This window comes from Eptesicus fuscus, chromosome 9, assembly GCF_027574615.1.
Source record: "Eptesicus fuscus isolate TK198812 chromosome 9, DD_ASM_mEF_20220401, whole genome shotgun sequence".
NCBI classification, from domain to species: domain Eukaryota; kingdom Metazoa; phylum Chordata; class Mammalia; order Chiroptera; family Vespertilionidae; genus Eptesicus; species Eptesicus fuscus.
In genome coordinates this window covers 22520297-22547650 of record NC_072481.1, presented here as the reverse complement: position 1 = coordinate 22547650, position 27354 = coordinate 22520297, and the positions used below count along the sequence as shown (strand labels likewise).

Here is a 27354-nt window from a genome sequence, read left to right as displayed (position 1 = left end):
TTATTTTTGAATATGATCGAGCCTGCAACCTGGGGATGTGCCCCGACCGGGAACCAACTGTGATCTCCTGGTTCATAGGTTGATGCTCAACTACTGGGCTGGGCTGTTACACCATAACAGAATTGACTAGAAGCAGAATTCTACCATATTTTTTGTCTTTTTAAAGTTTATTTTTTACTGAATTCATTGGGGTGATGTTGGTTAATAAAATTATATAGGTTTCAGGTGCATCATACTGTCTTTATTTATTTTTTTTTGTGGGGGGTATTCACCTGATAACTACTACTCATTCTTCAAGACTCACCCCAGGTTTTACTTCTTCTAGGAAGCCTTCTCTGATACTCACTTTCCCAAATCGGACTCATATGCTCTCCTAAATGTGCAATAGCCCAAACTCTATCATTGTCTTTTCAGTCTGAGAACATGGCCCTTATTGTTCAGATTCAGTCCTTCCAAATATATCCTTGATCTTGTCCCCTTACATCTTGAGTTACTCTTACATTGTTCTCTCTTTTCATTTAAAATTTTGAAGCATAGTCTACAGTTGCTTTCCCTTCTTCATTCGCTTGTATTTAATCCTCAGCCCTGTAGAATATGGTTTCCAAGCTGCTCTTGCTGGGGTCACTGGTAACTTGACAATTGCCATGCTTATTATTTTAAGTCCTTATCTGATTGAATCTCCCTGCATTGTTTCATATAGGTTACAGTTGTCCCTTTTTTCTTGTTATAACACTTCCCTGTTTTTTTTCCTTCTCTCTAGTTATTCCTTTTTAGTCAGTTTTGTAGGTCATTTCATGTGCTCACATCTTAAACATTGGTATTCCCACATATTCTATTTTTGATCCTGTTTCCTTTACTTACATGTTCTTCTTGGGAAAGCGCATTTATTCACATGGCTTTAGCTACTATCTTTGGGAACTTGATTCCAACTCTGGGATCTCTGTTTGAATTTTCCAGAGGTATTTCAGATTCAGTATGTCTAAAATATAACCTGCCTGTTATTTTCTTAGAGCCAGTCTATCTTAGTTTTTGACACTGCTATAGTTAGTCCCTTACTCAAGCTAGAAACATGGAAGTCATCTTAATTTTTTTTCACCAAACTGTGCATTTCAGTTTCACAAATATAGAAATTTAATATTTTAAAATCTCCATCCCTCAGGGTGAATTTTCAGTAATGATGGCAGAGTAAAGTGGTCTCGTGAACCCTCCCACATATAATAATTATAAAATATGTAAAAATTGTATTTAAAGAAACTGGAAATGGTCCAGAAGCAGACAGAAGCTAGAGGAGGAGTTTACTCTTGAAAAACAGTAATTGGGTCCTGCGTTCTTCATTGTCTGGGCCTGCCGGCTCTGGTGTCTGCTGGCTCTCCCTCGCTCGCCTGCTCCTTCCACCATGGCCTAGAGTGGTGAAAACAGTGAAAGGGACCAGGTGCCCCCGCGGCCGCTGCTTTCACAGAGCCCAAGATCATGAAGGTCACTGTGGAGACCCCAAAGGAGAAGGAGGAGTTCGCTGTGCTGGAGGACAGCTCTGTCCAGCAGTTCAAGGAAGAAATCTCTAAACGGTTCAAATCACGTACTGACCAACTTGTGTTGATATTTGCTGGAAAAAATTTTAAAAGATCAAGATACATTGAATCAGCATGGAATTCATGATGGACTTATTGTTCACCTTGTCATCAAAACGCAAAACAGGCTTCAGGATCATTCAGCCCAGCAAACAAATACTAGTGGAAGCAATGTTACCACATCTTCAGCTCCTAATAGTAACTCTACATCTGGTTCTGCCCCTAGCAACACTTATGGTTTAGGTGTTCTTGGAGGACTTGCCTGTCTAAGTAGCTTGGGTTTGAATTCTACCAACTTCTCTGAACTACAAAGCCAGATGCAGCGGCAACTAATGTCCAATCCTGAAATGATGGTCCAGATCATGGAGAATCCCTTTGTCCAGAACATGCTTTCAAATCCTGACCTGATGAGGCAGTTAATTATGGCCAGTCCACAAATGCAGCAGTTGATACAGAGAAATCCAGAAATTAGTCATATGCTGAATAACCCAGATATTATAAGACAAACATTGGAACTTGCCAGGAATCTGGCAATGATGCAGGAAATCATGAGAAACCAGGACCGAGCCTTGAGTAATCTGGAAAGCATTCCAGAGGGATACAATGCTTTACAGCGCATGTACACAGATATTCAGGAGCCAATGCTGAGTGCTGCGCAAGAGCAGTTTAGTGGTAATCCATTTGCTTCCTTAGTGAGCAATACATCCTCAGGTGAAGGTAGTCAACCTTCCCGTACAGAAAATAGAGAACCATTATACAATCCATGGGCTCCACAGGCTTCTCAGAGTTCATCAGCTTCCAGTGGCACCACCAACGCTGTGGGGGGCGCTGGTGGTAGTACTGTGAGCAGAGCTGGGCAGAGTTCTGCACCAAGTTTGGGGCCTGGAGTAGGAGCTAGTATGTTCAACACACCAGGAATGCAGAGCTTGTTGCAACAAATAACTGAAAACCCACAACTTATGAAAACATGTTGTCTGCCCTCTACATGAGAAGCATGATGCAGTCACTAAGCCAGAATCCTGACCTTGGTGCACAGATGATGCTGAATAATCCCCTATTTGCTGAAAATCCTCAACTTCAAGAACAAATGAGACAACAGCTCCCAATTTTCCTCCAACAGATGCAGAATCCTGATACATTATTAGCAAAGTCAAACCCTAGGCAGTGGTTCTCAACCTTTCTAATGCCGCCACCCTTTAATACAGTTCCTCATGTTGTGGTGACCCCCAACCATAAAATTATTTTCATTGCTACTTCATAACTGTAATTTTGCTACCATTAATGAACCATAATGTAAATATCTGTGTTTTCCGATGGTCTTAGGCTCTACAGCAGCGGTTCTCAACTTGTGGGTTGTGACCCACAAGTTGAGAACCGCTAGCAGGGTCGCCTAAGACCATCAGAAAACACAGATAAAATAATTTTATGGTTGGGGGTCACCACAACATGAGGAACTGTATTAAAGGGTCACGGCATAAGAAAGGTTGAGAACCACTGCCCTAGAGCATTGCAGGCCTTGTTGCAGATTCAGCAGGGTTTGCAGATGTTAGCAGCGGAAGCAACCTGCCTCATCCCAGGCTTTACTCCTGGCCTGGGGACATTAGGAAGCACTGGAGGCTCTTCAGGAACCAATGGCTCTAGCTATGCCCTTAGGGAAAACCCAAGACCCACAGAAGGAACCACGGAACCTGGACACCAGCAGTTTATCCAACAAATGCTGCAGGGCTTGCTGCAGTAAATCCTCAGCTACAGAGTCCAGAAGTCAGATTCAGCAACAACTGGAACAACTCGGTGCAATGGGGTTTTTGAACTGTGAAGCAAACTTGCAAGCGCCGATAGCAACGGGAGGTGATATCAATGCGGCTATTGAAAGATTACTGGGCTCCCGGTCATCATAGCAGCATTTCTGTATCTTGAAAAAATGTAATTTATTTTTTTTATAACAGCTCTTAAATCTTTAAAATACCTGCTGTATTTCATTTTGACTTTTGGAATTCTGTGCTGTTATAAACAAACCCAATATGATGCATTTTAAGGTGGAGTACAGTAAGATAATGAGTTTCTCTGTCTGGTTTTTCTTTCCTTGTGAAACAGTGGGAATCAATGCTTTTTCATTTAAGGCCACTGCATGCATCAAACACTTCTGCATTTATTGTAATTTTTTTAAAAGACATCACCTTTTGTAGTAGGTGAACAGATTTTTGTCCTGCATCTGTCCAATTTATTTGCTTTTTAAACATTAGCCTATGGTAATAATTTATGTAGAATAAAAGCATTAAAAGAAGCAAATCATTTGCACTCTATAATTTGTGGTTATAATATTGCTTATTGTGACTTTGGCATGTATTTTTGCAAACAAAATGCTGTAAGATTTATACTACTGACAGTTTTACTTTATTTGTATACAATATATTATGCACATTTGGGAATGCATTTCTAGAAACATACTGCAGATTATCTTGAGCAAAACACATAATTAAGAAAGTAAAGATAAGGAAATACTTTCAAGTTAAGTACTTCCTAATTGTGTAAAATCTTACAGCATCTTTGATAAACATCTTTCAGCAAAAGTGCCAGTTAGGTTTGTTGACTATATAGTAGAAAAGCTGATTATGGTTATCTCTTTAAGGACATTTAATTGTACAGACAACATAATGTAACATTGTCTCAACATTCACTGATTAATTGTAAATAACCTTAATTTTGTGCAGACTGAAGGAGCACTGTAATATAACCCAAAAGTGCATTTGTCTAGGACTTTTCAACTTCTCCCATAGATAGTTTAACAGGCATTACAGTTTGTAATTGAAATATTGCTTTCATTGAAAGTGTCTTGATGTTTCAGTTACTTTTAATCACCATATAAAAATAGATCTATCTTTTGGGTTTATAAGATTTCTCATGCATAGGCAATACACGAATTTAAAATGATTTGTGAGCTACTTGTTTCTGAAGTGTTTCGGTAGTTTATTAAGAAATATGTAAATATTGTGCTTTTCAGAGCCTCAGAGAGGGGAACTTGGGGGAGGGAGGAGGGATCTATCCTGGAATGGGCCAGCCTAAATTATACTGGTACCCAAGGTTCTGTTGGGATTTCTGTGCATATAATGTAGTAAACAGGTATCATTCAGGGGTGATAAACAAGAGCCATTTTAACAATGTTGAATACATTTGGCTGTTCTACAGCCTTTTTCTTTCCTCCTCAGAGAAGTTCTGTTTGTCTAACTCTCAAATTGTTGGTGTGGTACATTCCTTTAGGACCAATTAAACATAACTTTAAGTCAGTAATATATTTGGCTGACTCTGGTTCAGTATTCTCTTAGGTCATTATAGTCTCATGTACAGGAAATTAAAATGTTAAAGTTACCTAAAATGAGTTCAGACCAATAAAATCAAAGGAAATACGAGTTGAATTGCATTACTTTTGTAAGTTGCTTGCTATTAAAAAGGGTCAGCAGCCATCCTCTGTTCTGACACTTTCCCCAGGAGGAAAACTTGTATGAAGGTCAAGGTGAAGGCATGGCTAGAGGAAGTTGTTCAGGATTACTCATGTGTCTTTGCTCTCTCTGCCTTATGCCTCAGTCTGGTTTAAAAACTTGTACTGGCGAATGGTGGTATACAGTGTGGGATAGTGTTGTAACCAATTTGACAGTTATTAATCACAAAATAACAATAAATATCTAGCTTTTAAAAGAAATAGTAAGAAAACCATACTAGTAAAAGGTGACAGAAAACAAATCAGTGGCTGCCTGAGCCGAAGGATTGAGGCAGGAATTTGCTGCAGAGGGGCAAAAACCAACTTTTGTGGCTGATAGAAATGTTCTCTCTTGATTACAGTTACATGGGTGTATCCACTTTTCAAAACTCATTGCCCTATACACTTTAAATGTGTGCTGTTAATTTTAAGTAAATTATACTTCAGTTAAGTTGATTTTTAAAAAAAAATCCATACCACCACCTTTGTTTAGGCACTTATCATTTCTCATTTGGATGAACACAGTACTCTCCTAAGTGGTATTCCTGCAGTTGTCTTCTTCAAACCCATATACTAGGCAGCAACCTGAATGATCCATTTAAAACAAAGCTGAACTTGTCACTTCCCTGCATACAACCCTTTAATTGCTCACCCTTAATTGGCTCATTAAAGTAGCATATTCTGTCTTCTTTAGTCTGGCCCTTGACTATCTTTTTGGCTCATTTTCCATTACTTCCTTTCTTTTTGCTTATGATTCTCAGTTCCCAATACACACCATGTTAACCTCATTTCTTGTGCCTGTACTCATCTCTGACCTCAGCTTTTTGTCTAGTTTTACTCTTTAAAACTCAGCTCAGGACTCTCCCCTTCCAGATAGTATTTATTTATTTATTTATTTATTTATTTATTTAAATTTTTTTTATTGATTTCAGAGAGGAAGGGAGTGGGAGAGAGAGATAGAAACATCATTAATGAGAAAGAATCATTGATCAGCTGCCTCCTGCATGTCCCACACTGGGGATCGAGCCCCCAATCTGGGCATCTGTCCTGACTGGATAATTGAATTGTGATCTCCTGGTTCATAGGTCAGTGCTCAACCACTGACCCACACCGGCTGAGCCAGAGAGCCTTTATTTTAAACATCCTTCTTTACATGTTTCCTTTCAGAGTTAAATACTCTCAGATTATGTTTCTTTGGTTCATCATAACTTTTATAAATATATTTACCATTTTGGCTTACTATGTTTTAAGTTCTCTCTCCCCCGCTAGATTGTGCACTTTTGACTACAGTGATTATGTTATATTTATATTTTGAATCCAGAAGGTCTGTTTCATATAGGTGCTTAATAAGTATTTTCAGAAAGATTGAGTATAAATATTAAGTGAGAAAAGAAGATAAAAGTACTATACATAGTATGATTATTACTATTTTGTTTTAAGCAAAACTCTTTCCATAGAAAAAAGACTAGGAAAATCTATATCATTATTTTAACACTTTAGTTCGGGTGGTGAGATTAGTTTCTTTAATATTTTTGACAGTTTTGCATTAAAAACATTTAATGTGCAATTATTTTATGAGACATAACCTAAAAAACAGGCTGTATAACTTTGCCTACTCAACTGAATTTTTGCATTTCTTTAGGTCCACAAGACAGTTACAATTTCCAATCCCCTAACCACAGATCTGGCTGGGGAGATTCCTGTTTGGTCAAAGACTGTATCAGTCCAACTTGAGACGTCAGAGGATCTGGGTACTACGTCTAGCACTCAGCAAGTAAAAAACCCTGGGATAACCCAAATTGCTACCCCTCTGCCAGTGACTCCCTCCTACAGTTATGCCACCCCTACCCCACACACCTCTTTCCAGAGCACCTCTGCACCATTTCCAGGTGAGGCCCTTTGCTTCTGTCCATGGAGATAGGATGGGAAAGTAGAACATTTGATCAAAATGTTCCCTTTTAGTGGAAAGAAAGGAGGGAAGCATGCCTTTTAATTATGTAGGTTAAAGAAAAATAATCCTGTAAGTATCCCTGTAATCATAGGATTGGGGGCTCTGGGTCCTTTTCTCAACGGGCCCCAACCTATGGGAGTTTATGAAGCTCATTTTCTCAGAACCAGATTCCACTGTGCCTGGGACTTAAAGGCATAAAATTCAATTAAGAATGTTCAAGGAATCAAGCAAGCAGAGGCCACTGGGAAGAAACAGTTGGATCTGTGCACCTATTTGCCTTCTGTACAGCTGAGTGTAGGCCAGATATTTATCTCTCTGATTTTGACAGCATCTTTATTTTTTTTAAAGCAACCCATAGGAAGATTCATACTTAAAATATTGCCTGAACAAGTCTGTGCTTCATGAGTGCTGCTCTAAGGTATTAGCAGGAAATGGTTAATCAAGGAAACCAAGTTGATCTTCAACTCTCAAAAAAGTCAAAAGAGTGAAGCAAAGCCAATAAAAATTATTCTTTGCCAAATTTTAATTTCCAATGGTCTTTTAAAATTGTAAACAATGTAAAATTATGGGTATTAATCCTGTGGCACTAAAGTAACTTTTTTATTCAGACAAAATGCCTGTAATTTTTGGTATAATTGTGAAAGGTTTGGGCTATATTGCATTTTTATCCATTATACTTTCTCTGAGCATAGTGATTTCTTTCTTTCTTTTCTTTTTTTGAGAGTCACTTCAGAGAATTCTTACTCCACCTCCTGGGGTGTCTAAATGGTGAAGCTTCCATAATGGATGGTTTTATTTCTCCTCAATGCATGCAGTGTTCCCAAGCAGACAGATAAATTTCAAATTTTATATTTGTCTAGGAAGCTTTCTCACGTCCAGTCTTGAAATGTAGGTGGACTAGCCAGTTATTTGATTTAAGCTCTCTAGTTCTAAGGTCCCATACCAAATGAACAATTATTGTCAGAGAAATAAGATTAATATAATAAGTGTTTCTCAACAGACTGTAAGTATTTTTGGCTGTTACAACTATGGAGAAGGGGGTGCTGCTAACACCTGGTGGGTAGAGGCCAGAGATCCTGCTAAACATCTTAGAATACACAGGACACAATTTTCCCCACAACAAAGAATTATCTGGTCCAAAGTGTCAAAGTTGAGAAATCCTAACATGTATGAAATAGCTGGTGAATAGTATAAAAGACAGTATATAGCTATTAACTGATGTGGTGTTCCAAAAATGCTAAAGTAGTTTATGAAGTAGATCAGTTTGAACTGAAATGCTCTGGGAAGATTTCTTGGAGGAAAGAGTGGCTTTGAGCTAAAAGCAAAGTACTGTATTTAGAATAAAGAAAACTCACACCCCAGTTGAATTCCCAAAGAGTATACTTCCATACCCTGACCGTGTGGCTCAGTTGTTTGACTGTTGTCCTGTGCACAGAAAGGTCACTAGTTTGATTCCTGTTCGGGGCACATACCCAGGTTGTGGGTTCAACCCCAGTTGGGGTGCAACCAATCCATGTTTCTCTCTGACATTGATGTTTCTCTCTCTCCCTCACCCTTCCTCTCTCTCTAAAATAAATACATACATACATTTTTTTAAAAAAAGAATAGACTCCAATGGGAACACAAGACAGAAAATGAATATAACTAGAGACAGAATTGGGTAGAAAGCATGAGATGGTATGATTAGAGGATAATGATTCTCTAGTACCAGGTTATGAATTTGGCCTTAAACATGGTGGGGTGGGTAACATGGTGGGTGAGTAACATGGTGGGTGAGTATTTTAGAAAAACTAATGGTGGTGGGTATTTTAGGAAAACAGAATGGATTAGAGTGGGGAGAGCTAACAGAAGGAAGAATATTGAAAATTCTTGGAATAATCTAAGTCTATGGTTATAACAGTTGGAATGGAAATAAATTAAGGCTGGCTTTGTGACTGACACATGCTTTTCTTCTAGAAACTTCATATATATTTTTTAATTGACTTGAGAGAGAGAAATATTGATTTGTTGTCCCACTTATTTATGCATTGATTGATTGATTCTTGCATGTGCCCTGACTGGGGATCGAACCCACAAGCTTGGAATATCAGGATGATGCTCCAACCAACTGAGCTACCTGGCCAGGGCCTTCATATGTGTATTTTATTTAGAAAATTATTTATCAGCATGAAGATGATCCTTGAAACAGGTAAGCTCTGTTTATTGAGCTCTATACAAACAGAGCTTAAAGGTAGACCACAGTTAAAATACAGTGTAGAAAACAGAGAAAAGGAAAGTAGAATAATATGATGTCATGATAGCAAAGTTTAAATATATAGAGGCAGTCAGCAGTATTAGATGCCACAGAAGTGAAGGATGAGGGTGGAGAAACAGCTGTTTGATCTGCCAAGAAGCAGTTTGTTAATGGCCTCAGAAGATCCTGTTCAGTGAAAAGTGGAGGCAGAATCAAATTTCAGGCGATTAGAGTGGATAAATAATGAGGATATAAAGGCAGTAGCTGAATATTGTTTATCAAAGAAATTTGGCCACAAAAGGAAGAATAGAAATGAGATAGTTTGGGTCTAATTTTTTTTTAAAATATGTGTTTTTATTGATTTCAGAGAGGAAAGGAGAGGGAGAAGGAGATGAGAGAGAATCATTGATTGGCTGCCTCCTACACACCTCACACTGGGGACCAAGCCGGTAACCCGGGCATGTGCCCTGACTGGGAATCGAACCCGTGACCTCCTGGTTCATAGGTCGATGCTCAACCACTGAGCCAAACTGGCTGGGTGAGTCTAATTTCTTTTCTTTAAAAAAAAAAAATATTTTATTGATTTTTTTTTACAGAGAGGAAAGGAGAGGGATAGAGAGAGAGAAACATCGATCAGCTGCCTCTTGCACACCCCCCACTGGGGATGTGCCCGCAACGAAGGTACATGCCCTTGACTGGAATCGAACCTGGGACCTTTCAGTCCGTAGGCTGATGTTCTACCCACTGAGCCAAACCGGTTAGGGCGAGTCTAATTTCTTATCTCTTGTATATTTTCTTTGTTTACAGTTATTAAGAAGCTGGTCATATCTGCTGGAGAGAATGTCCAGGTGACCCTGCCTAAGAATGCAGTCCAGTTAAATGCATATGTTCTCCAAGAACCACTTAAAGGTAGTAAAACATCCCCTTAAATTTGGGTAATGTTTTAATTTATAATGAAATGTTTTAATTTATAATGTTTTAATTTATAATCTACGTATCTTAACTCATTTACTCACTGCATCAGTCCTGTGAGAATAGGATATAGCATGCACGGGCACAAATATACAGTATATGTGATACGCGAGGCGATATAACATAATGTTTGAGATCATAGGCTTTAATGTCAAGCCTGGATTCAAATCCCAACTCAGCCAGTCATTAGCTGAATGATTTTAAGCAAGTTATTTAGTTTCTCTAAGTTTCTATTTCTTTCTCAGTAAAATCAGATGATTTCTACATCATTAGGTTACTTTAAGGGCAAAATTAAATGTCATATAAGACATCCACTTCAGTGCCTAGCATATAGCTGGTGCTCATTAAAGGTTGTATTATACGAAAAGAAGAAACTGAAGCTTAGGTTGATCTCTTTATTTTGGCCAAACAACTAGAAAATAGCAAGTACAAAACTTAGGGAGAAGTTATTCAAGACTACTGCTACTGTAAATTTGTTACTTGGAAAAAAAAAGACAGGTCCAATACAATATACAAAACTCAAATTTATAAATATAAAAATTAAGGGATGATTAATTCATTGTTTAAGAAAATTTTTATAATATGAACATCCCTTTCACCTTTGAAATATACATTAATAAACCAGGGTTTGACTTATAAACACATACATATTCTGTCTTAAAACTGTCTAGGGACATGAAGTGAACATACTGTGATGGAAAATGATTGCATTGGGTCTATATTACTGTCATTTATAAGGTTAGTCAAGTAGAATGCCATACTCGATTCAGGAAGGGGTACTTCCATTTTAGGTATACACATTTCCAGTACAGTATTTCTACTTTCTGGGCCTCATATCAAATAGTACATTTATGCAAAAGGTACTTTTCCAGAACCTAAATGCCCTCCCACTCTGTTATATATTTCTGTCCTCAAATTGAGTTTTTCTTGTCAATTCATTCCACCTTCTTCTAGAGAAGTTTTTTTCTTTTCTTAATCCTCATCCAAGGATATATTTACTGACTTTAGAGAGAAGGGAAAGGAGGGAGGGAGGAGGAGAGAGAGAAACATCAATGTGAGAGTGAACATCTATCAGTTGCCTTCCATACATGCCCCAACTGGGGATCAAACCCACAACCTTTCAGTGTACAGGATCATGCTCCAACCAAATGAGCCACACCAGCCAGGGTAAAGAAGCTTTTTTTCTTTCCTCCTCTGGTACTAAGATGATGGTGGTGAGGAAAGAACTGCCTTGAGCTGCCATTGCTTTTACTCTTTGGTGAAAGATATGCTGGGCTGTACTGTATTTTCTTTTCTAACCTCTGTTTGCATGTACATTTCTGTGGGTTAATATTGCCTTGTATTTCAGTATTCTAAAGCACATCAGTTCAGAAACAGATCCTTTTCAACTCTCCATTCCCCAGGTTCTTCAGCCTTTAATCAGATACATAAAGTGGATGTTTCAAACTTTCAAAGGGTGGGGACAGTGAGGGTAGGACCAGCTATGCCTGCTCTTCATCCTTCTTCTTTGGCAGCCCCTGACGCAACTCTAAGGATCCCTCCAGGGTTTGGAGGCACAGTTTTGAATACCACTGCCCTAAATTATTAAAACCAGCAATCTGTCTAACAGACCTATACTTAGTCATTCCTACCCTTGGATAACTTTTTGGCTGTAAGGCATAATTCATCCCCTGAGTTTTTCTGTCCTAGAATTATTGTCCTTTTTGGAAATTTGTGTTGTTAGCCTCATATATTATAAAACTAGAGGCCTGGTGCACGAATTCATGCATGGGTGGGGCCCCTCGGCCTGGCCTGCGGGATCGGGCCAAAACCAGCTCTCCAACATCCCCCGAAGAGTTCCTGATTGCGAGAGGGTACAGGCCAGGCCAAGGGACCCCACCAGTGCATGATCAGGGCTGGGGAGGGATGCAGGAGGTTGGCCTGCCAGGAAGGGCTTGTGGGAGGGACCCAGAGTGTGTCGGGCCCGTCTTGCTCAGTTCCGATCAGACTGACCCCAGCAGCAAGCTCACCTACCGGTCTGAGCGTATGCCCCCTGGTGGTCAATGCACATCATAGCAAGCAGTTGAGTGGCCTTAGCACATCATTAGCATATTATGCATTGATTGATTGAATGGCCGACCGGATGACAGGGCACTTAGCATATTAGGCTTTTATTATATAGGATTGTCAGTTCCCAAACTAGTGTGGGTCTATTTTCTGTGTGGAAAAATATGTTCAACTACAGTTGGAAGAAATGTCATCTCTTACACCAATTCTACTCCTACTGATTCTTCCCTGCTCCTTATCTAGCCCAGCTTCTCCATGCACATTTGTGTGAGCTCCTGGGCTGAGAACTGAGGCCAAAAGAAAACTAGTGTTTTGGAGAGGAAGGTGGAGTACTAGATCTTGTATCTCAGGCTTATAAAAGAATATCTGGTCTTAAATGAAGGCTATCTTAGAATTAGGTTCTATGTGTTAACTTTAACTTTTGAACTTGTGAAATAAAAAGATGAGCATTCTCTGCTAAGCATTTGAGATTTCTTATGTTTCCTTTAATTTTTTACTTTGGGGTGTAACTTAAGCTAAACTTCCCTACCAAATTCCACTCTTTCCTAGCAAGACATGCATTTGGTTCCCCCAAATTTAAGACCACTTTAACTGGGATTGGATTCCATTTAGAAAATGGCATTCTATCTTTGCCTCACCCAGTCATATAGTCTGAGCTACAAATGAGGACCATTTAATGCTTCATTTGATCTTAATTAACTTCAGAGGGGCCTGTTTAAGTGGGCCATCCTCTGCCATCTTCTGCAGTGTTATTTCGCTCAGCTGGAATGAAGCAGCTCTTTTAACTCACCAGGGTGTGATGACCTCAGTGAGTCGAGCATTGTTCGCATTCTATAAAAAGCTATTTTTGAACCATGTTATTTAGAAGTTATTGCTCTTCTTTGTTGCAAAAGAAATTTTACAAGAAAATGGCCTTTGTTTCCAATGAGTTCATCTATAGTGGCTGGTAGGGCATGCATTTTTTTTGGCATGCCACACCAGGAGAAACCTGGTATTTTGAGGGAGGATTGGTCCTGAGTAGGGTGGGTATGAGGCAGGATTGAGCATTGCTGGGAGAAAGTGGAAGAAACCTTGACTAGCTGAGTTAGCAGAACATACCCTTTCTTTCAACAGAATGTTTGGTTTCCCTATAGGTTTTGGAATGAAATCTTAAAAACTAAGGCCTTGTCAAGATTTAGAAGAGATTTGTTATTGGCAGTCTGTGTGGCTGCCCTCTTTGTGTGTAGGTGTGTGTTTTGATGATTTTTGTAACTGTCCTTCCATAGGAGAAACCTACACCTACGACTGGCAGCTGATTACTCATCCTAAAGACTACAGTGGAGAAATGGAAGGGAAACATTCCCAGATCCTCAAACTATCCAAGGTGAATTCATATCCTGTCATTTGCAGGACCGGGTTAGAGGTGTTGACCATTTAAAACAGTTTATAATATAGAATTTTCTGTCAACACTTAAGTCGGAAATAATGTTTCAGAAGTGAATCCTTCAAAAATCTTGACTGGCTGACATCCAGTATTTGTTAGTATGTGATTCTCAAATTTTCATTTATGATGAAAAGACTGTATAAGCATGGTGGTGATAGCTTTTGAGTGCAAATATATGCTCAACTGCTTTTAAGGGTAACATAGGATTTTAGAATTTGGGAAATAAGGTAGGCTATTTGTGGCCACATGATTGTGTAAATTGGTGCAGTCTTTTTTTTAGACTCACTGTAGTTATTAAGAACCATAAAAATTTACATATTCTTTAGTCAAGCAGTTAACTTCCTTCCTTCCTTCCTTCCTTCCTTCCTTCCTTCCTTCCTTCCTTCCTTCCTTCCTTCCTTCCTCATTCACTCCTTTCTTTTCTTTCTTCCTTCCTCACTTCCCTAACAACTATTTATTATACACTAGTTATGTGGCAGGCATTGTTACCAGTGAGTTAATTTACCAAAGATACTGACTGAAAACAAGTAATTATAACATAGGATTCACTAGTTCAGTGCAGAGGATGTTGAAACCCTGGAGAGTCAGAGTAGATTTTTTAGAGTTTGTCTAGTTGGGTCATGAAAGGTTACTAACTTAACTGGATAAAGAGTAGAGTGATAATACTATAAACAGGGGAGGTAATATGTCCACTGGGCCAAATACTATACAGGAAATGTGGGAAAAAGAATTATATGTGGTTCAGCCTGACTAGACCCTGTAGTATGAAAAGAGCAGTGGCACAAGTAAGTTGGGGAGATACAGAGGCCTGATTGCACAGAGCCGTTGTAAGGACTTTGAATCTATCCAGAGGGAACATGGAGACTTTGAAAGATTTCAAGCAAGAGAAAGACATGTTCATATTTTCAGCTTAGGAAGATCACTCTGTCCACAGATTAGAGGAGATAAGATTCAAACCAGGGAGACCAGTGAGGAATCTGTTGACAAATGTAGGTGTGAGATGATAATAGCTGAGTAAAAAAACACTAAATAAATAAAAATTTAAAACCAACTATTGAGCTCATACCATATGCTAGAAACAGTACTTTTATGCAATTATTTAATCTTTATAACATGCCCAAGATGTAGATATTAGTATATGTTTTATAAATGTTAAAATGAAAAATTGGAAAAATAAAGTGGTTTGGTCAAAGTTTACAAAACTACTAAATGGTACTTTTGAATGGGAACTTTCTGTCTCTAAAGCCCTCCCCCCAGTGCCTTTAACAACTGTGCTATGATGAATGGTTAAAAACTAAGGTGATGGCAGTGTGAATGGAGAAGTGATTGGATTGGAGAAATATTATGGAGGTTGACTTGATGATAAGACTTGGTGATCAATTAATTGGGTGAAGATGTTGAAGAGAAGTCTAGGATAATTCTAGCCTTTGGCTTAAGCATGTTGGTGGATATTGGTGTGAATGTGGTGGTTTCACTGAAATGAGGAGCACAGAAAGAGGAGCATGTTTAGAGGAGGTTTGTAGATGATTAATTCATTTTTGGACAGAGTGAGCTTGAGATACCTGTGAAACATTTGAGTGCAGGTGTCCAATAAAGGGTAACGGATTGGAGATCTGGGCTAGAGAGATAAATTTACACACCAACTTCAAATAGATGACAATTGAAGCCTTGGTAATAGATGAGATCATCAAGAGAGTGTATAATGAAGAAATAAATGGTCTGTGATTGGAATGTTGGGGAACACTGTCATTAAGGGAAAGAGGAAATTGAAGAAAATGAGGAGTGGGCAGGGAAGTGAAAGCCAAGGAAGAGAGAGCATTACAAAAAGAAGGAAGTAGTCAAAAACGCTATATGCAGTCAGTTAGCATTTACCCAAAGAAGGTAACGCAAAAGAAAGCAAACCTCTTTGCCCAAAGGATGTCACAGTAATAGGTTATAATAGTAAAAATTTGGAAACAATTCAAATAGCCAGCAATGTGGAATGCTTATGTGAATTATGGCACATTTATTCATATATTTTTCTGCAGCCATTAAAGTGACTATTAAAAAGACTATTATAGCCGAAACCGGTTTGGCTCAGTGGATAGAGCGTCGGCCTGTGGACTGAAGGGTCCCAGGTTCGATTCCGGTCAAGGGCATGTACCTTGGTTGCGGGCACATCGCCAGTAGGGGGTGTGCAGGAGGCAGCTGATCGATGTATCTCTATCATCGATGTTTCTAACTGTCTATCCCTCTCTCTTCCTCTCTGTAAAAAATCAATAAAATATATTAAAAAAAAAAGACTATTATAATGGGAAAAGTGTTGATGCTAAATGAATGGAAGAAAGAACAATAAAAAATTTGACTCACACTTTGATTTTTAGCTAGACTCTGAATACCATTGACATACAAGCTCCTTGAAGGCTGGGATCTTATCTTATTTATCTCCAAATCCCAGGCCTTGGACAATAACTGGTACATAATTGGTACTCAATAAATGTTGGTTGAATTGGATGAACTGTTTAAAACTATTGTTTTGTGTGGTTAAGGATTGGGAGGAAATAAGAGATATAGGATTAATTGATGTGTTAGGACAGTGGGATTTTGGGTGATTATTTTTTCTTTTATATTATGTTTATACAGTTAGCAAAAGTCAGTAGGGAAAAATAGTCAGATATTTGGGAGCTATTTGGTATTTTTACAAAATGTTTTTCTTTGCAGAGATAATTGTTTTAATTTCATAACGCTGAGAAGTAGGATGGTAGGGCCCTTAATGTTTTTCTTAAAAGAAAATGGGAGTACAGAGATATTGAAATCCCTTCTGTTGTTCCAGAGTCAGCTAGTAATAAGATCCACATTAAAAGCTATGGTTTTTTAGTTTATAATTCATTGTTTCATCTCTTTGGTTAGTTTACTTTCTCCATTTTGAAAACAGTACAAGAAGAGAGTGCAAGAATCACCAGGGGAAAGTTCACATATGTGTGATTTAAGTATAATTGCTCCTCTTTATGGTTGACTATAAGATTTTCTGTCCTTTTTGCAGCTCACTGAAGGCCTTTATGAATTCAGAGTGATTGTAGATGGTCAGAATTCCCATGGGGAAGGCTGTGTGAACGTGACGGTAAAGCCAGGTATGTTTCTCAGCCCTAACTGTGCCTCTATTGCTCCCTCTGAGGATTCCAAGGAGGGAGATTTGATTTTAGGGGTTTTTAATTTCCATTTTTTTTAAAAAATACATGTATTGGGCAATTTCTAATTCAATGTAGAAAAAGGTATAGGGTGGCAAAGTATATACTTTGGTTCTAGTTGGAACACTTTGTTGACCTACAGTGCAGTATGGCACTGAGCGATAGCCTGTCTGCCTGAGAACTACTTCTCCAGTGGATCATGCTGAGAGAGTACCATGTGTGGTAATTAAGAGATACAAGAAAGCCAGGAGCCTAGGAAAACTATGTAGGAGAACCGGCCAAGTGGCTGGCCCTTTCTGATCTCTTTCCAGAAATGTGGGTCTTTGTACACAGACTTCCTTACAGCACCCCTGCCGTTCCTCCTTCACATTGAACACCAAATTCCATTATTCTTTTTAAGTGATCAGTAGATTACGAGTGTGATAGCAAGGTATCTTGTTTTGCATTTTCAGAGATATTTGGGGGAAATTGGCAAGTGGCCCATACATTGGCACAAATTCTTATTCTGTCTTTGTTGGTAATAGATTTTCTTTTAATTCCTTTAATTTTGTAGCCAAGGTAATACTTTCTCTTTCTTAAAAATGTGTTTAGCATAAAGACCATTTGATCATTTCTCAATGAAATGGCCACTGGGCTCGCAGTCATTGAGGTGGACTAGAGGGAGTGGTTTGTGACCTTTCCAACACTCGGCCTAGTCACCTCCCACATAGTCAGCTCCCAGGTGGTTGAGAAATTACTCATCTTTTCGGCACAGTTGTGGCAAGGGATAGTTTGTTTTCCAGCACCTTTATTGCACACATTTTATTTGTTGTCCACCTCTGGTCAGCTTGCCTGAAAGCAGTCACTTTCTACTTTAGTACTTTTCACAAACTAGATAGCACATGAGCATTGAAAGAATGCACAGGGTGTGGGTCTTAAGAATAGTCAGGTTTGCAAGAGGCTTAAACACTCCTAGATGTCTTATGTTAGAATACCAACCTGGTCTTGTGACTTTCACATTTGATGATGCTTCAGACACAGGTTAGGTAATGGAAACATTTATAATCCACCCAGAGGTGGCCTGCTCTTCTTATAATTTACAAAGCCCCTCTTTTAATTTCTTCTGGGTCATTTTCTTGCAGAGCCCCGTAAAAATCAGCCTCCTGTTGCCATTGTGTCACCACAGTTCCAGGAGATTTCTCTGCCAACCACTTCTACAGTCATTGATGGCAGCCGTGAGTACTTACTGGGCACAATGTTTTAGAACAGCATTCACTGGGCATTCTGGTCAAAGATTTGGACCAGCATTCTGCTTAGGCTTCTTGACCAAATTATGGGAAGACCAACCATCTGAAGCAACTGATTAGGAAGTAAAAATCAGACAGACACTATTTAAAACCTCCATGTGGCTTGTTTCAAGTAACATTTCTATTCTGAGATGGTAAGAAAGTGGGATTATGCATGCATTTAGCATTATTTTAGTTGGAACTTGCTGGTTTTCAAATTTTTTTAGATGGAGTTGCCATTCTCAGTTATGGAAATAAAGCTCTTCCTATCATGGCAAGATGAGTAACTGAGAGTCTTAACTGAGGAGCTCTCATCTAGCCATCACTGCCTAACAAGATTGTCAGCCTTCTCCTGGAGAGGCTCACGGAATGTGCTCCACAACCTTGCTTGGCTCACTAACATTGTCCCTTCAGAGGACAGGAGAGGATCTCTGGGTCTTTGCCATTGATCCTGGCTATGTGTGTGCAGGAGGTTTCGGGCCTATCATCTCACCAATATTTGCTTGGCTTCTCTTGAGACCCATTAAGGCCCTGTTACCCTGACTACCTTGGCAGAGTTTTTGGCAGAGGTAGCCACTGCTTTAGCAGAGGAGTCTCTAGCAGTGTTAGACATTTCATGTAGATAGTTCTGACAAGAGGAGACTAGAAGAATAGCAGGCTAAGAGGTAAAAGACAGGACAGGAAGAGGCACTCATGAGAGTGGTAGAAAAGGTTCATATAGTACCATTTCATTTTATATTTTTGAATAGGTCAGAGTTAAATAATATGTAAAGGTACAGGACAAAAAGAATCTCTATCATCCCTGTCTCCCAACTATCCAGTTTTTCTGCAGACAAGCAATGGTATTATTTTATGTATCTTTTCAAAGATATCTTATGCATAGATAAGATAGATCTACATCTTTATGATAAAACAGTATGTACAATGCCTGTTTCTATATGTTGGATAATTTTTCTGAATCAATATATGAAATACTTTATTCTTTTTTCCTTTTAACGATTACATAGCCTTCCATTATATGGATGTACAATTGCATTGTTTGAATATATACTTGTTTTCAGTCAATCTCTATTGATGACCATTTAGATTATTTTTGGTCTTTCACTATTACAAATAATGTTACTGTGAATAATCTTGTAAGTATGATTATGACATATGTAAGGATATCTATAGGATAAATTCCTAGAAGAGGAATTGCAGGGACAAAAGTAAATTTTGCCAAATTGCTCTTTACAGTGGTTGTATCAATTTATGCTTCCACCGTGACTTAAGAAAGTTCCTCTTTCTCCACACCTTTACCCATTTATGTGTCATGAAGCTTTGGTCTTTACCAATCTGATAGGTTTAAAAATGATATCTCAAGTGAAATTTAAATTTGCATTTCTTTTAAGTGAGGTTGAGTATCTTTTCATGCATTTAAGAATTTTTTATTTTCCTTTTTTTATGCAGTAACTTTTTAACCAGAGTTGCCTGTGTTGGAGTCCTTGGAAAACTATGCAGTGGAATAGTCATAGAGAGGCAGAATGACCCAATATTCGTAGGGAAGAAATAATCTGGAGAGATAGCCTGTAATTTCATGAAGTTTCCCTAGCCTCAAATCTCTATAGGTAGTTGCCCTCATTTGTGTAAACTGAGTAAGTGCTGAGACCAGGCGCTCTCATGTTGTAACCGATGTTTCTTTATGATCAAGAAAGCACTGATGATGATAAAATCGTCAGGTACCATTGGGAAGAACTAAAGGGACCTCTGAGAGAAGAGAAGATTTCTGAAGATACGGCCATATTAAAACTAAGTAAGCTCGTCCCTGGGAACTACACGTTCAGGTAAATTCAGGATCCTTCAAGTTTACCATTGGCCTTTATTTTCCTTATGGGTTCTGCATTCTTATAGGAGTAACTCTGACAGATACCAGTTTAATTGTAGAGTGGCTGAAAATATAGCCTGTGGTTCCATTGGTTCTTTGAGCCCTACAGTAATTGTGGTCACAACACAAATAACTTTTTAGGGCAAAAGCCCTTGCATAATAGATTAGGATCCACCACAGTTAGTCCTTTTCAAAGTCTTACCTGGCAGTTCTCCAGACATTTTTAGGATTTCTGTCATTAAGTGAAAGGACCCATCTTTCTTTGCCTTTTCTCAGGAATAATCTAGCATGAACCTACTACCATCTTGTCTCTTCCCTATGGGAAATGCTTCTTTAACTTAATATCTCAAAACCTTTAATTTTAAAAAATATATATTTTTATAGATTTCAGAGAGGAAGGGCTAGGGAGATAGAAACATCAATGATGTGAGAGGATCATTGATTGACTGCCTCCTGCAGGCCTCACACTGGGGATGGAGCCTGCAACCTGAGCATGTGCCTTGACCGGGAATTGAACCATGACCTCCTGGTTAATAGGTCAATACTTTTGACACATGGTTTATTTGAATATGAGTTGTAGGATCTCTCTTTATTAAGGCTTTTTGGAGAATTTTATTTAAAGACAGTCCTTTTGGGAACTAGTGTCAACATTCTAGAATATGATTAATAAGAGTGTGAGGCTGACTCTAGAGTAATCCTCCTTATATTTGCATAATTCCTTGTTACAAAGTACTGTATCATCCAAATACCATATGTACATGATACTGTCCTCATTTTATATCTGAGAAAAATGAGACTCAGTGTATTTAATAAACTGCACTGAATTGCAGATTTTCTAACCCCCATGTCAGGGCTCATTCTACTCTGTTCCTTGACTTGACCCATATGTATTTTGTTTGCTTCCTAGAATGTTCTTCTCAGTCTGTTGGAGTTCTGCCTATCCTTAGGGACCTACAGTTTTCTTTGAGGCTCTTAGATCCCTCCAGAGAGGAGAGAAGGTTGCACTCAGGGCCCTTATGTGGCGCCTACCACGGTGCAACAGCTTCTTCTTGGGTGTTTGTGTTCCCCACCAGATCTGATATTAATCAAGTTTTAGACACCACCAGAGACACAGTGATGAATGTCATAGCACCACACCACCATGTAAATACATATGCAGGTTCTGACTTAGCAGCACTGTCACTGACTCAAGACTTCAGGAGAATGAAAGGTAGTTGCCATTTAACAAGGTTGAAGCCTTTTCATTGGCTTAAAATGGAAAAGTGAATTGATTTTTCTTAGATTTCTAATATAGGAATTTTAACATTTATGGAATTTAAACTGGGCTAGGTTGATGTTTTGAAAAATAACTACTGGTTTTTGAACATTTACTATGTGTTTAATACTGTTCTGAGCTCTTTGCAAGCAGAAAGCCATTGAAACCATACAACAAATATTAAAATTACTCTTATTTTATAGATTAGGAAATTTAGGTACCAAGAGGTTAAGTAACTTGCCCAAGGTCACAGAAGCAGTCTGAGCTTTTAACCAAGGTTAAAAACAGTGTTTCAGATGGATAGGTTTTTAGGGATCTATTCTTTTTTTCTAAGCCTCAATCTATGAACTGATGGGGTTGAGTTTGATTAGCATTAAGGTCCAATCTGATTCCACTCATTTTTCCTCTACCCTGCTTTTACATGGCAGTCTCCTTTTTCCCCAGCCCTGTGGTCAGCTGCTGTTTGTTTCCAGCATTCTTGCGTGTAAGCTAGGGACCGAGGTGAAAGTAGGTAATGGGCAGCTTCCATTTTGCCACCTATCTATAACTTGCTTTTATTCTGAAATAGGAGACAAATAGTATGTGTAAAAAACAAAAAAACTGAAAACAACAGGCAAACTGGAAAATAAAGAAAATTTCTGTGGATTTTTCTTCTGATGTTTGATTTGCATGTCTATGTATCTGATGTTTCTATGCTCTTTTTCTCAAGGCTGTAATACCAAAAATCCTCTTCAGACCATAGGAAAAGGTGAGGCTGTGGGATAAAACCCCACAGATGCCTGGCTCTATCTGTGGCTGGTGGTGAGATTTAAACAAATGACATATATTTTTTATGCTTTTTATCTTTCTGTCAGCAAAATGGAAGGAGCCCAAACCTCCTTGCTTGCTTATGCTCACATTTTGAGGTGGCAAGAGCAGCTTTAGGCTGTTCAGCTGGACGGCACCATTTAGGTAACTGCCCTGTTCTTATAAATGAACATTATTTTTCTCTTTCAAATCCTGTTTCACACTGGCACAAACTGTGAGACTGTTGCATAGGAGAATTCATTTCCATCTCGGGGTCCTGTCTTACCACAGCCAGCCTTCCTAGTCCATCCTGAGCACCAGAGGCTGTCTGCTCAGGATGTCCATTCCTGTGAGTGTACGTAGCCGAAGAGGATGGTGGGGGGAAGAGCCTGTTGCAGTCAGAGCACTAGTTAATGTAGCGTCTCTGTACCCCTTAGGAACAGGGACCAGGGACTCTCTCTTAAGACTTGGTTTCTAGGCTTGGGAGTCAAAGAACTGGGCTTGCATCTTGGCTCACAATGGGGTGCTGAGCAGGTTACTTAGCCTCTCTAAGCCACTTGAAGATTGAGATTGATGATTGCTGTGCGGGCTAGATCAGACAGTGCTTGTACCGGTCCCAGCATACAGGTACATGCAGGCAGCAGAGCAAAACAGCGCTGGAGACACACTGCCTGGGCTCAGGTCCTAACTCCACTACTTTCCAGCTTGGGCAAGTTACTTGACCTCTCTCTGCCTTAGACCCTCATATGTGTAAGGAATAAAATGAAGATAGGACTTTATAGAGCTGTTGTTTATTGAGTTCTAAACCACTTGGAACAGTGCCTGGTACACAGTGACCCCTCAGTCAGTGTTAGCTTCTAGTATTACTCTACCTTTCTAAGAGGAATGGTAAGAATGGTTACTAATTAGTAACCCTTCCACTCTGGTATTTCTTATTCTTGACTTTCATTCCTCTTATATTTCTTCTTCTTTACTGAAAACCATCCCTGATTGCACTCCTCTCTCTGCCCTGATAGCTTGACTGTAGTAGACTCTGATGGAGCTACCAACTCGACCACTGCAAGCCTGACAGTGAACAAAGCTGTGGATTACCCCCCTGTGGCCAACGCAGGCCCCAACCAAGTGATCACCCTGCCCCAAAACTCCATCACGCTCCTTGGGAACCAGAGCACTGATGACCATGGCATCACCAGCTATGAGTGGTCACTCAGCCCCAGCAGCAAAGGGAAAGTGGTGGAGATGCAGGTAGGAGGGAAGAGTTTCTGTCTTTTCTTGCCCAGGTGAATTAGAGCTACTGGACTGGATCACCCATCCAAGGCTTGTTTTTGCTGTATTTTAATCACCAAAGTCAGATTTGCGCATAGAATATTTGAATTTTTTTTAAATCCACAAAGTTTAAGGAGCCTTTAATTAACATACTATCAAAAACCTGTATCTTAAATGTTTTGTATCAGAAGAAAAGACTGGATGAGAAATGGTAGCTGCTCTAGGATGATTCCAGAGAGTCAAACTATTTAGAAGGTGCATGGGTGTGAATCTTACAAATTGGAGTAGATTGCCCAACTCGGTGGTGAGCCCTTCTCTGCAGATATTTAATAAGAGACTAGATCTGTCACCACACAGGTAACATAAGTAAGTAAAGAAAACTGGATGGGGCTGTGGTGAACCAGAGAACCTAAGCCCTGACTAAAGGGGCCAGCTGCTCTTCAGGCCCAGCTGGTTGTGGCCAGATGGAAGTACAGTCCCATTATTATCAGGAAATATAGACCTTTATGTGAAAGTTTACAGCTTTTAAGACATATAGGCCAAACAAACTGTCTGCAAGAGGCTGTCAGGTTTGCCCACTGTTGTAAAGTTCCTGCATTGGAGTTTGTCCTAAGTTATATGTAATGTTCCTTGTGACACTCGGGAGTCTATGTTTCTAGATTTGAGGCATGACTTAAAGCTCACGTTTCACCTGGGTTTAGTTTACGTATTGTGTTGGGTTTCTCTGCCGCTGCAGAATCTGCACAGATCTGTAAGCGGACAGCATAGCGTGACATAGCATCTGGAATTGCTGCCATGTTTTACTGAGCACTTCATTAGGATCACTGTGTAACCTTCACAGGAAGAACACTTTTTAAAAATTGTATTATTATATATTCATGGTCTGCTTTCTGCCTTTGGTCTTAGAGGCTGATCTTGGTTATCTTTGTACATTTCCCTGTACTCCCCTCCCTTGTGAAAGCTCTGATTTTATTTGAAACTGCTGCTGTGTCAGGGAGGGTTGTTCCCTTTAGGGGGGAAGCTTTTTAACAAGATGTCCCACAGCGTCTGATCCAGCACTCACTAATTTTGCTGAACTCTAGGAAGTAGTAGCCTAGTACCAAATAGGTTTAGAAAACTGGGTAAGTCTCTTAGACCCAAGCAGGACTTAGCATGTGATGTTGTGACTCCGGAGGCTGCTTTCCCGTGATCTGTATTTCTGTATCCAGGGTGTTAGAACACCAGTCCTGCAGCTCTCTGCCATGCAAGAAGGAGACTACACTTACCAGCTAACAGTGACTGACACAATAGGACAGCAGGCCACCGCTCAAGTGACTGTTATTGTGCAGCCTGGTAAGTCCAACCTTGAGGTGCAGGCTCTTCTATTGGCTGGTCCCTTTAACCTTGGGGAGAAGAGGGTTTGGGTTCTGAGCTGTATGAGTGAGCAGTAGGAGGCGCCAATCCATTGAGCCCCTGGAAGCTTCTATTGTCCTCATAACTTCTGTTGTCCATTCCCATAGCCCCGTGGTCGGCAAACTGCGGCTCGCGAGCCACATGCGGCTCTTTTGGCCCCTTGAGTGTGGCTCTTCCACAAAATACCACGGCCTGGGCGAGTCTATTTTGAAGAAGTGGCGTTAGAAGAGGTTTAAGTTTAAAAAATTTGGCTCTCAAAAGAAATTTCAATCGTTGTACTGTTGATATTTGGCTCTGTTGACTAATGAGTTTGCCGACCACTGCCCTAGCCTCAGCTTATCCCTTGCCCTGGGCTAATGTGCCTTCAAGGAGACATAAAAGGTAGAGTCTTTGCCACCCAAATCCTATCATGTGTCTTTTAAGGACCAGCTTCAAGCCTACTTCCTTAAGAAAGCCCTGTCGTGTCACTCATACCTTTTCCTTTGAACTCCCAGAGCATTCTATTTCCCATTTAGCATGGCATTGTAACTTCATTAAGTTCTGCCATGTTCTTTCAGAAGTGTTCTATGTTTCAGTCTTCTGTTCTGCATTGTGTGTTTCCTGATCACACCCCAGTACATATCTGTCCCACAGTATCTGACCATCTCTGGGCAGAGAGGCAGAGTCCTCATGGCTTCCAGAATATATGTCCCAATTGGATCCTCTCCTTTCCCAGCTTACTGCCTGCTTTTGATCTGTATGCCTCTGTCTTCTAGAAAACAACAAGCCGCCACGAGCAGATGCAGGCCCAGATAAAGAGCTGACCCTTCCCATGGATAGCACAACCTTGGATGGTAGCAAAAGCTCAGATGATCAGAAAATTATCTCGTATCTCTGGGAAAAAACACAGTGAGTATTGACACAAAGCCTTACTTATGCAAAGTCTCCAGACATTTGCAGAGTAAGGTTTTATTTACTTTTTGAGTGTACTTGCTGTGCCCTGATTGGGTGGCTCAATTGGTTGTAGCATCATCCCATACACCAAAAGATTGCAGGTTTGATCCCCAGTTGGGGCATGTATAGGAGGTAACTGGTCGATGTTTCTCTCCCCCACCCTCTCTCTCCCTCCCTCCCTTCTTCAGTCTCTAAAAATAAATAGAAATAAATAAACAAATTTAAAAATCAGTTAAAATATTCTCAGGCAAGGATTACAAAAAATTTTTAAGCGCTTACTTGCTCTTGTTGGCTTATTCAAGGGGGCTGTGACTGAGAAAGAAAGGTTTGCAATGCCAAACTTCAATGCTAAGAAAATTATATAAGTTAATTTTTGTAAGAAATAAAGAATGCTTACCATCAGCTAGTCCCCAGGTAGTATTTTGCAGTCCTGGTGCTTTTACACGTGTAATCCATCTGCTGAAATGCATAGTTTAATTACACTTGAGAGGCAAGATGGAAGGGGTAATGGAGCAGAAAAATACTGTTGCTCAAAATTAACTGGGTAAGGCTGGCAGGGGGATGGGGCAGAGCAGCTATCAAGGAGAATTGAAAATTCATCTACAAAATGAAAGCATTGCTCTATTACTATATCCTTGAAGACCACACTTACCAACTACATTAGCCAGAGGCGAAAGGCAGCGACCAAATAATACTAATTAAAATGGAATCACCTAATTGAACCATTCCTGGCTCTCACAGTTCCTTTCAGCTCCTTTAAACCATAACAACTGGAACTCAAAAGTAGTGAAAGAATTCCAAGGAAGAGTTAAAAGTTAAAAAGGAGCTACATTTCTCTGTTTCCAAAGGTAGCAATCATAGAATAGACTGGGTGTTTTGTTTTTGTTTTTGGTCAGGGGCATTAGAGGTGGATGGGAAAGGGCTGTAATTGGACTACAGAAACTACTTACCTTACTATTGGTGAGTAGGATTCTAGAAATTATTTTTCTCAGCTCTTGTTTCTATCTTTTGGAGAACCTATTCTTTCTTTTTCAGCCCCATGTGTTTTAATTATAAGTATTGAAGATACTAGTGATGAATCTTTTGGTTGAGTTTTATTAGTGTTTACAGCAGAAATAATGCTTATTAGCAAGCTTCATTGGGGAGAATCTGTTTCAGGAGGGGCTACTAGGACCAGAAGTCATAAGTTTAAATAGCAAAACAAAACAGAAAAGTCTACAGATTTCTCTGGTTGTTCTGTAGTTTTAAGGAAAGCTCTGGGGCATTTTGACTCTTGAGCAGAAGGACTCAAGAGTGTGTTCAGCGTTGTGCCTGGGTGTCAGCACACAGCTCACTCGCCTGCTGCCGGCTGCTGAGTGAGGCCCCAGGGGAGAAGGAAGGATGCCCGGTGTGCCAGGTCCCCTGTGGTCCCTGTCTGGGAGCTGACGGGAGCTTTGCTTCCAGAGCCACTAGGAAGAGGAAGGTTTTGCCCAGAGAATTCCTCTGCAGCTTTGGCCCATTTCTTTTCTCTGACTTTTCAGCAAGAGTAAGTTTGGCATATGATTAAGAAATGTGTTTTGCTTCTTTGTTGGCAAGAGCTGGACCAACTACTGGGCCAGAAATACTTTTCAGAAACATCACTATGAAATCATTCTTTAGATCAGAGACCTGCTTAGAACACTTTCTTCCTTTTACAAACTGGAACAGCAAAGAGTTTGAATGTTCTAGAAGCTCATATAAAGGATAAGGCTATTTCTGTTTGAAAACTGGTGAATGGAA

General features: G+C 39.6%; 1 protein-coding gene and 1 pseudogene across 1 annotated transcript in view; both read left to right on the top strand.

The window, feature by feature from the left end:
* Nucleotides 1-27354, top strand: part of KIAA0319L (KIAA0319 like) — a 105288-nt gene that overhangs the window by 60285 nt on the left and 17649 nt on the right. Inside the window, exons 5-13 of the mRNA XM_054721410.1 lie at nucleotides 6686-6932; nucleotides 10035-10136; nucleotides 13511-13608; nucleotides 16691-16778; nucleotides 17957-18049; nucleotides 19791-19923; nucleotides 23022-23250; nucleotides 24480-24603; nucleotides 25419-25551. Of these exons, the coding sequence (XP_054577385.1) occupies nucleotides 6686-6932; nucleotides 10035-10136; nucleotides 13511-13608; nucleotides 16691-16778; nucleotides 17957-18049; nucleotides 19791-19923; nucleotides 23022-23250; nucleotides 24480-24603; nucleotides 25419-25551 (1247 nt within the window). The remainder of the gene's footprint in view (nucleotides 1-6685; nucleotides 6933-10034; nucleotides 10137-13510; nucleotides 13609-16690; nucleotides 16779-17956; nucleotides 18050-19790; nucleotides 19924-23021; nucleotides 23251-24479; nucleotides 24604-25418; nucleotides 25552-27354) is intronic.
* Nucleotides 893-3466, top strand: LOC103294864 (ubiquilin-1-like; annotated as a pseudogene).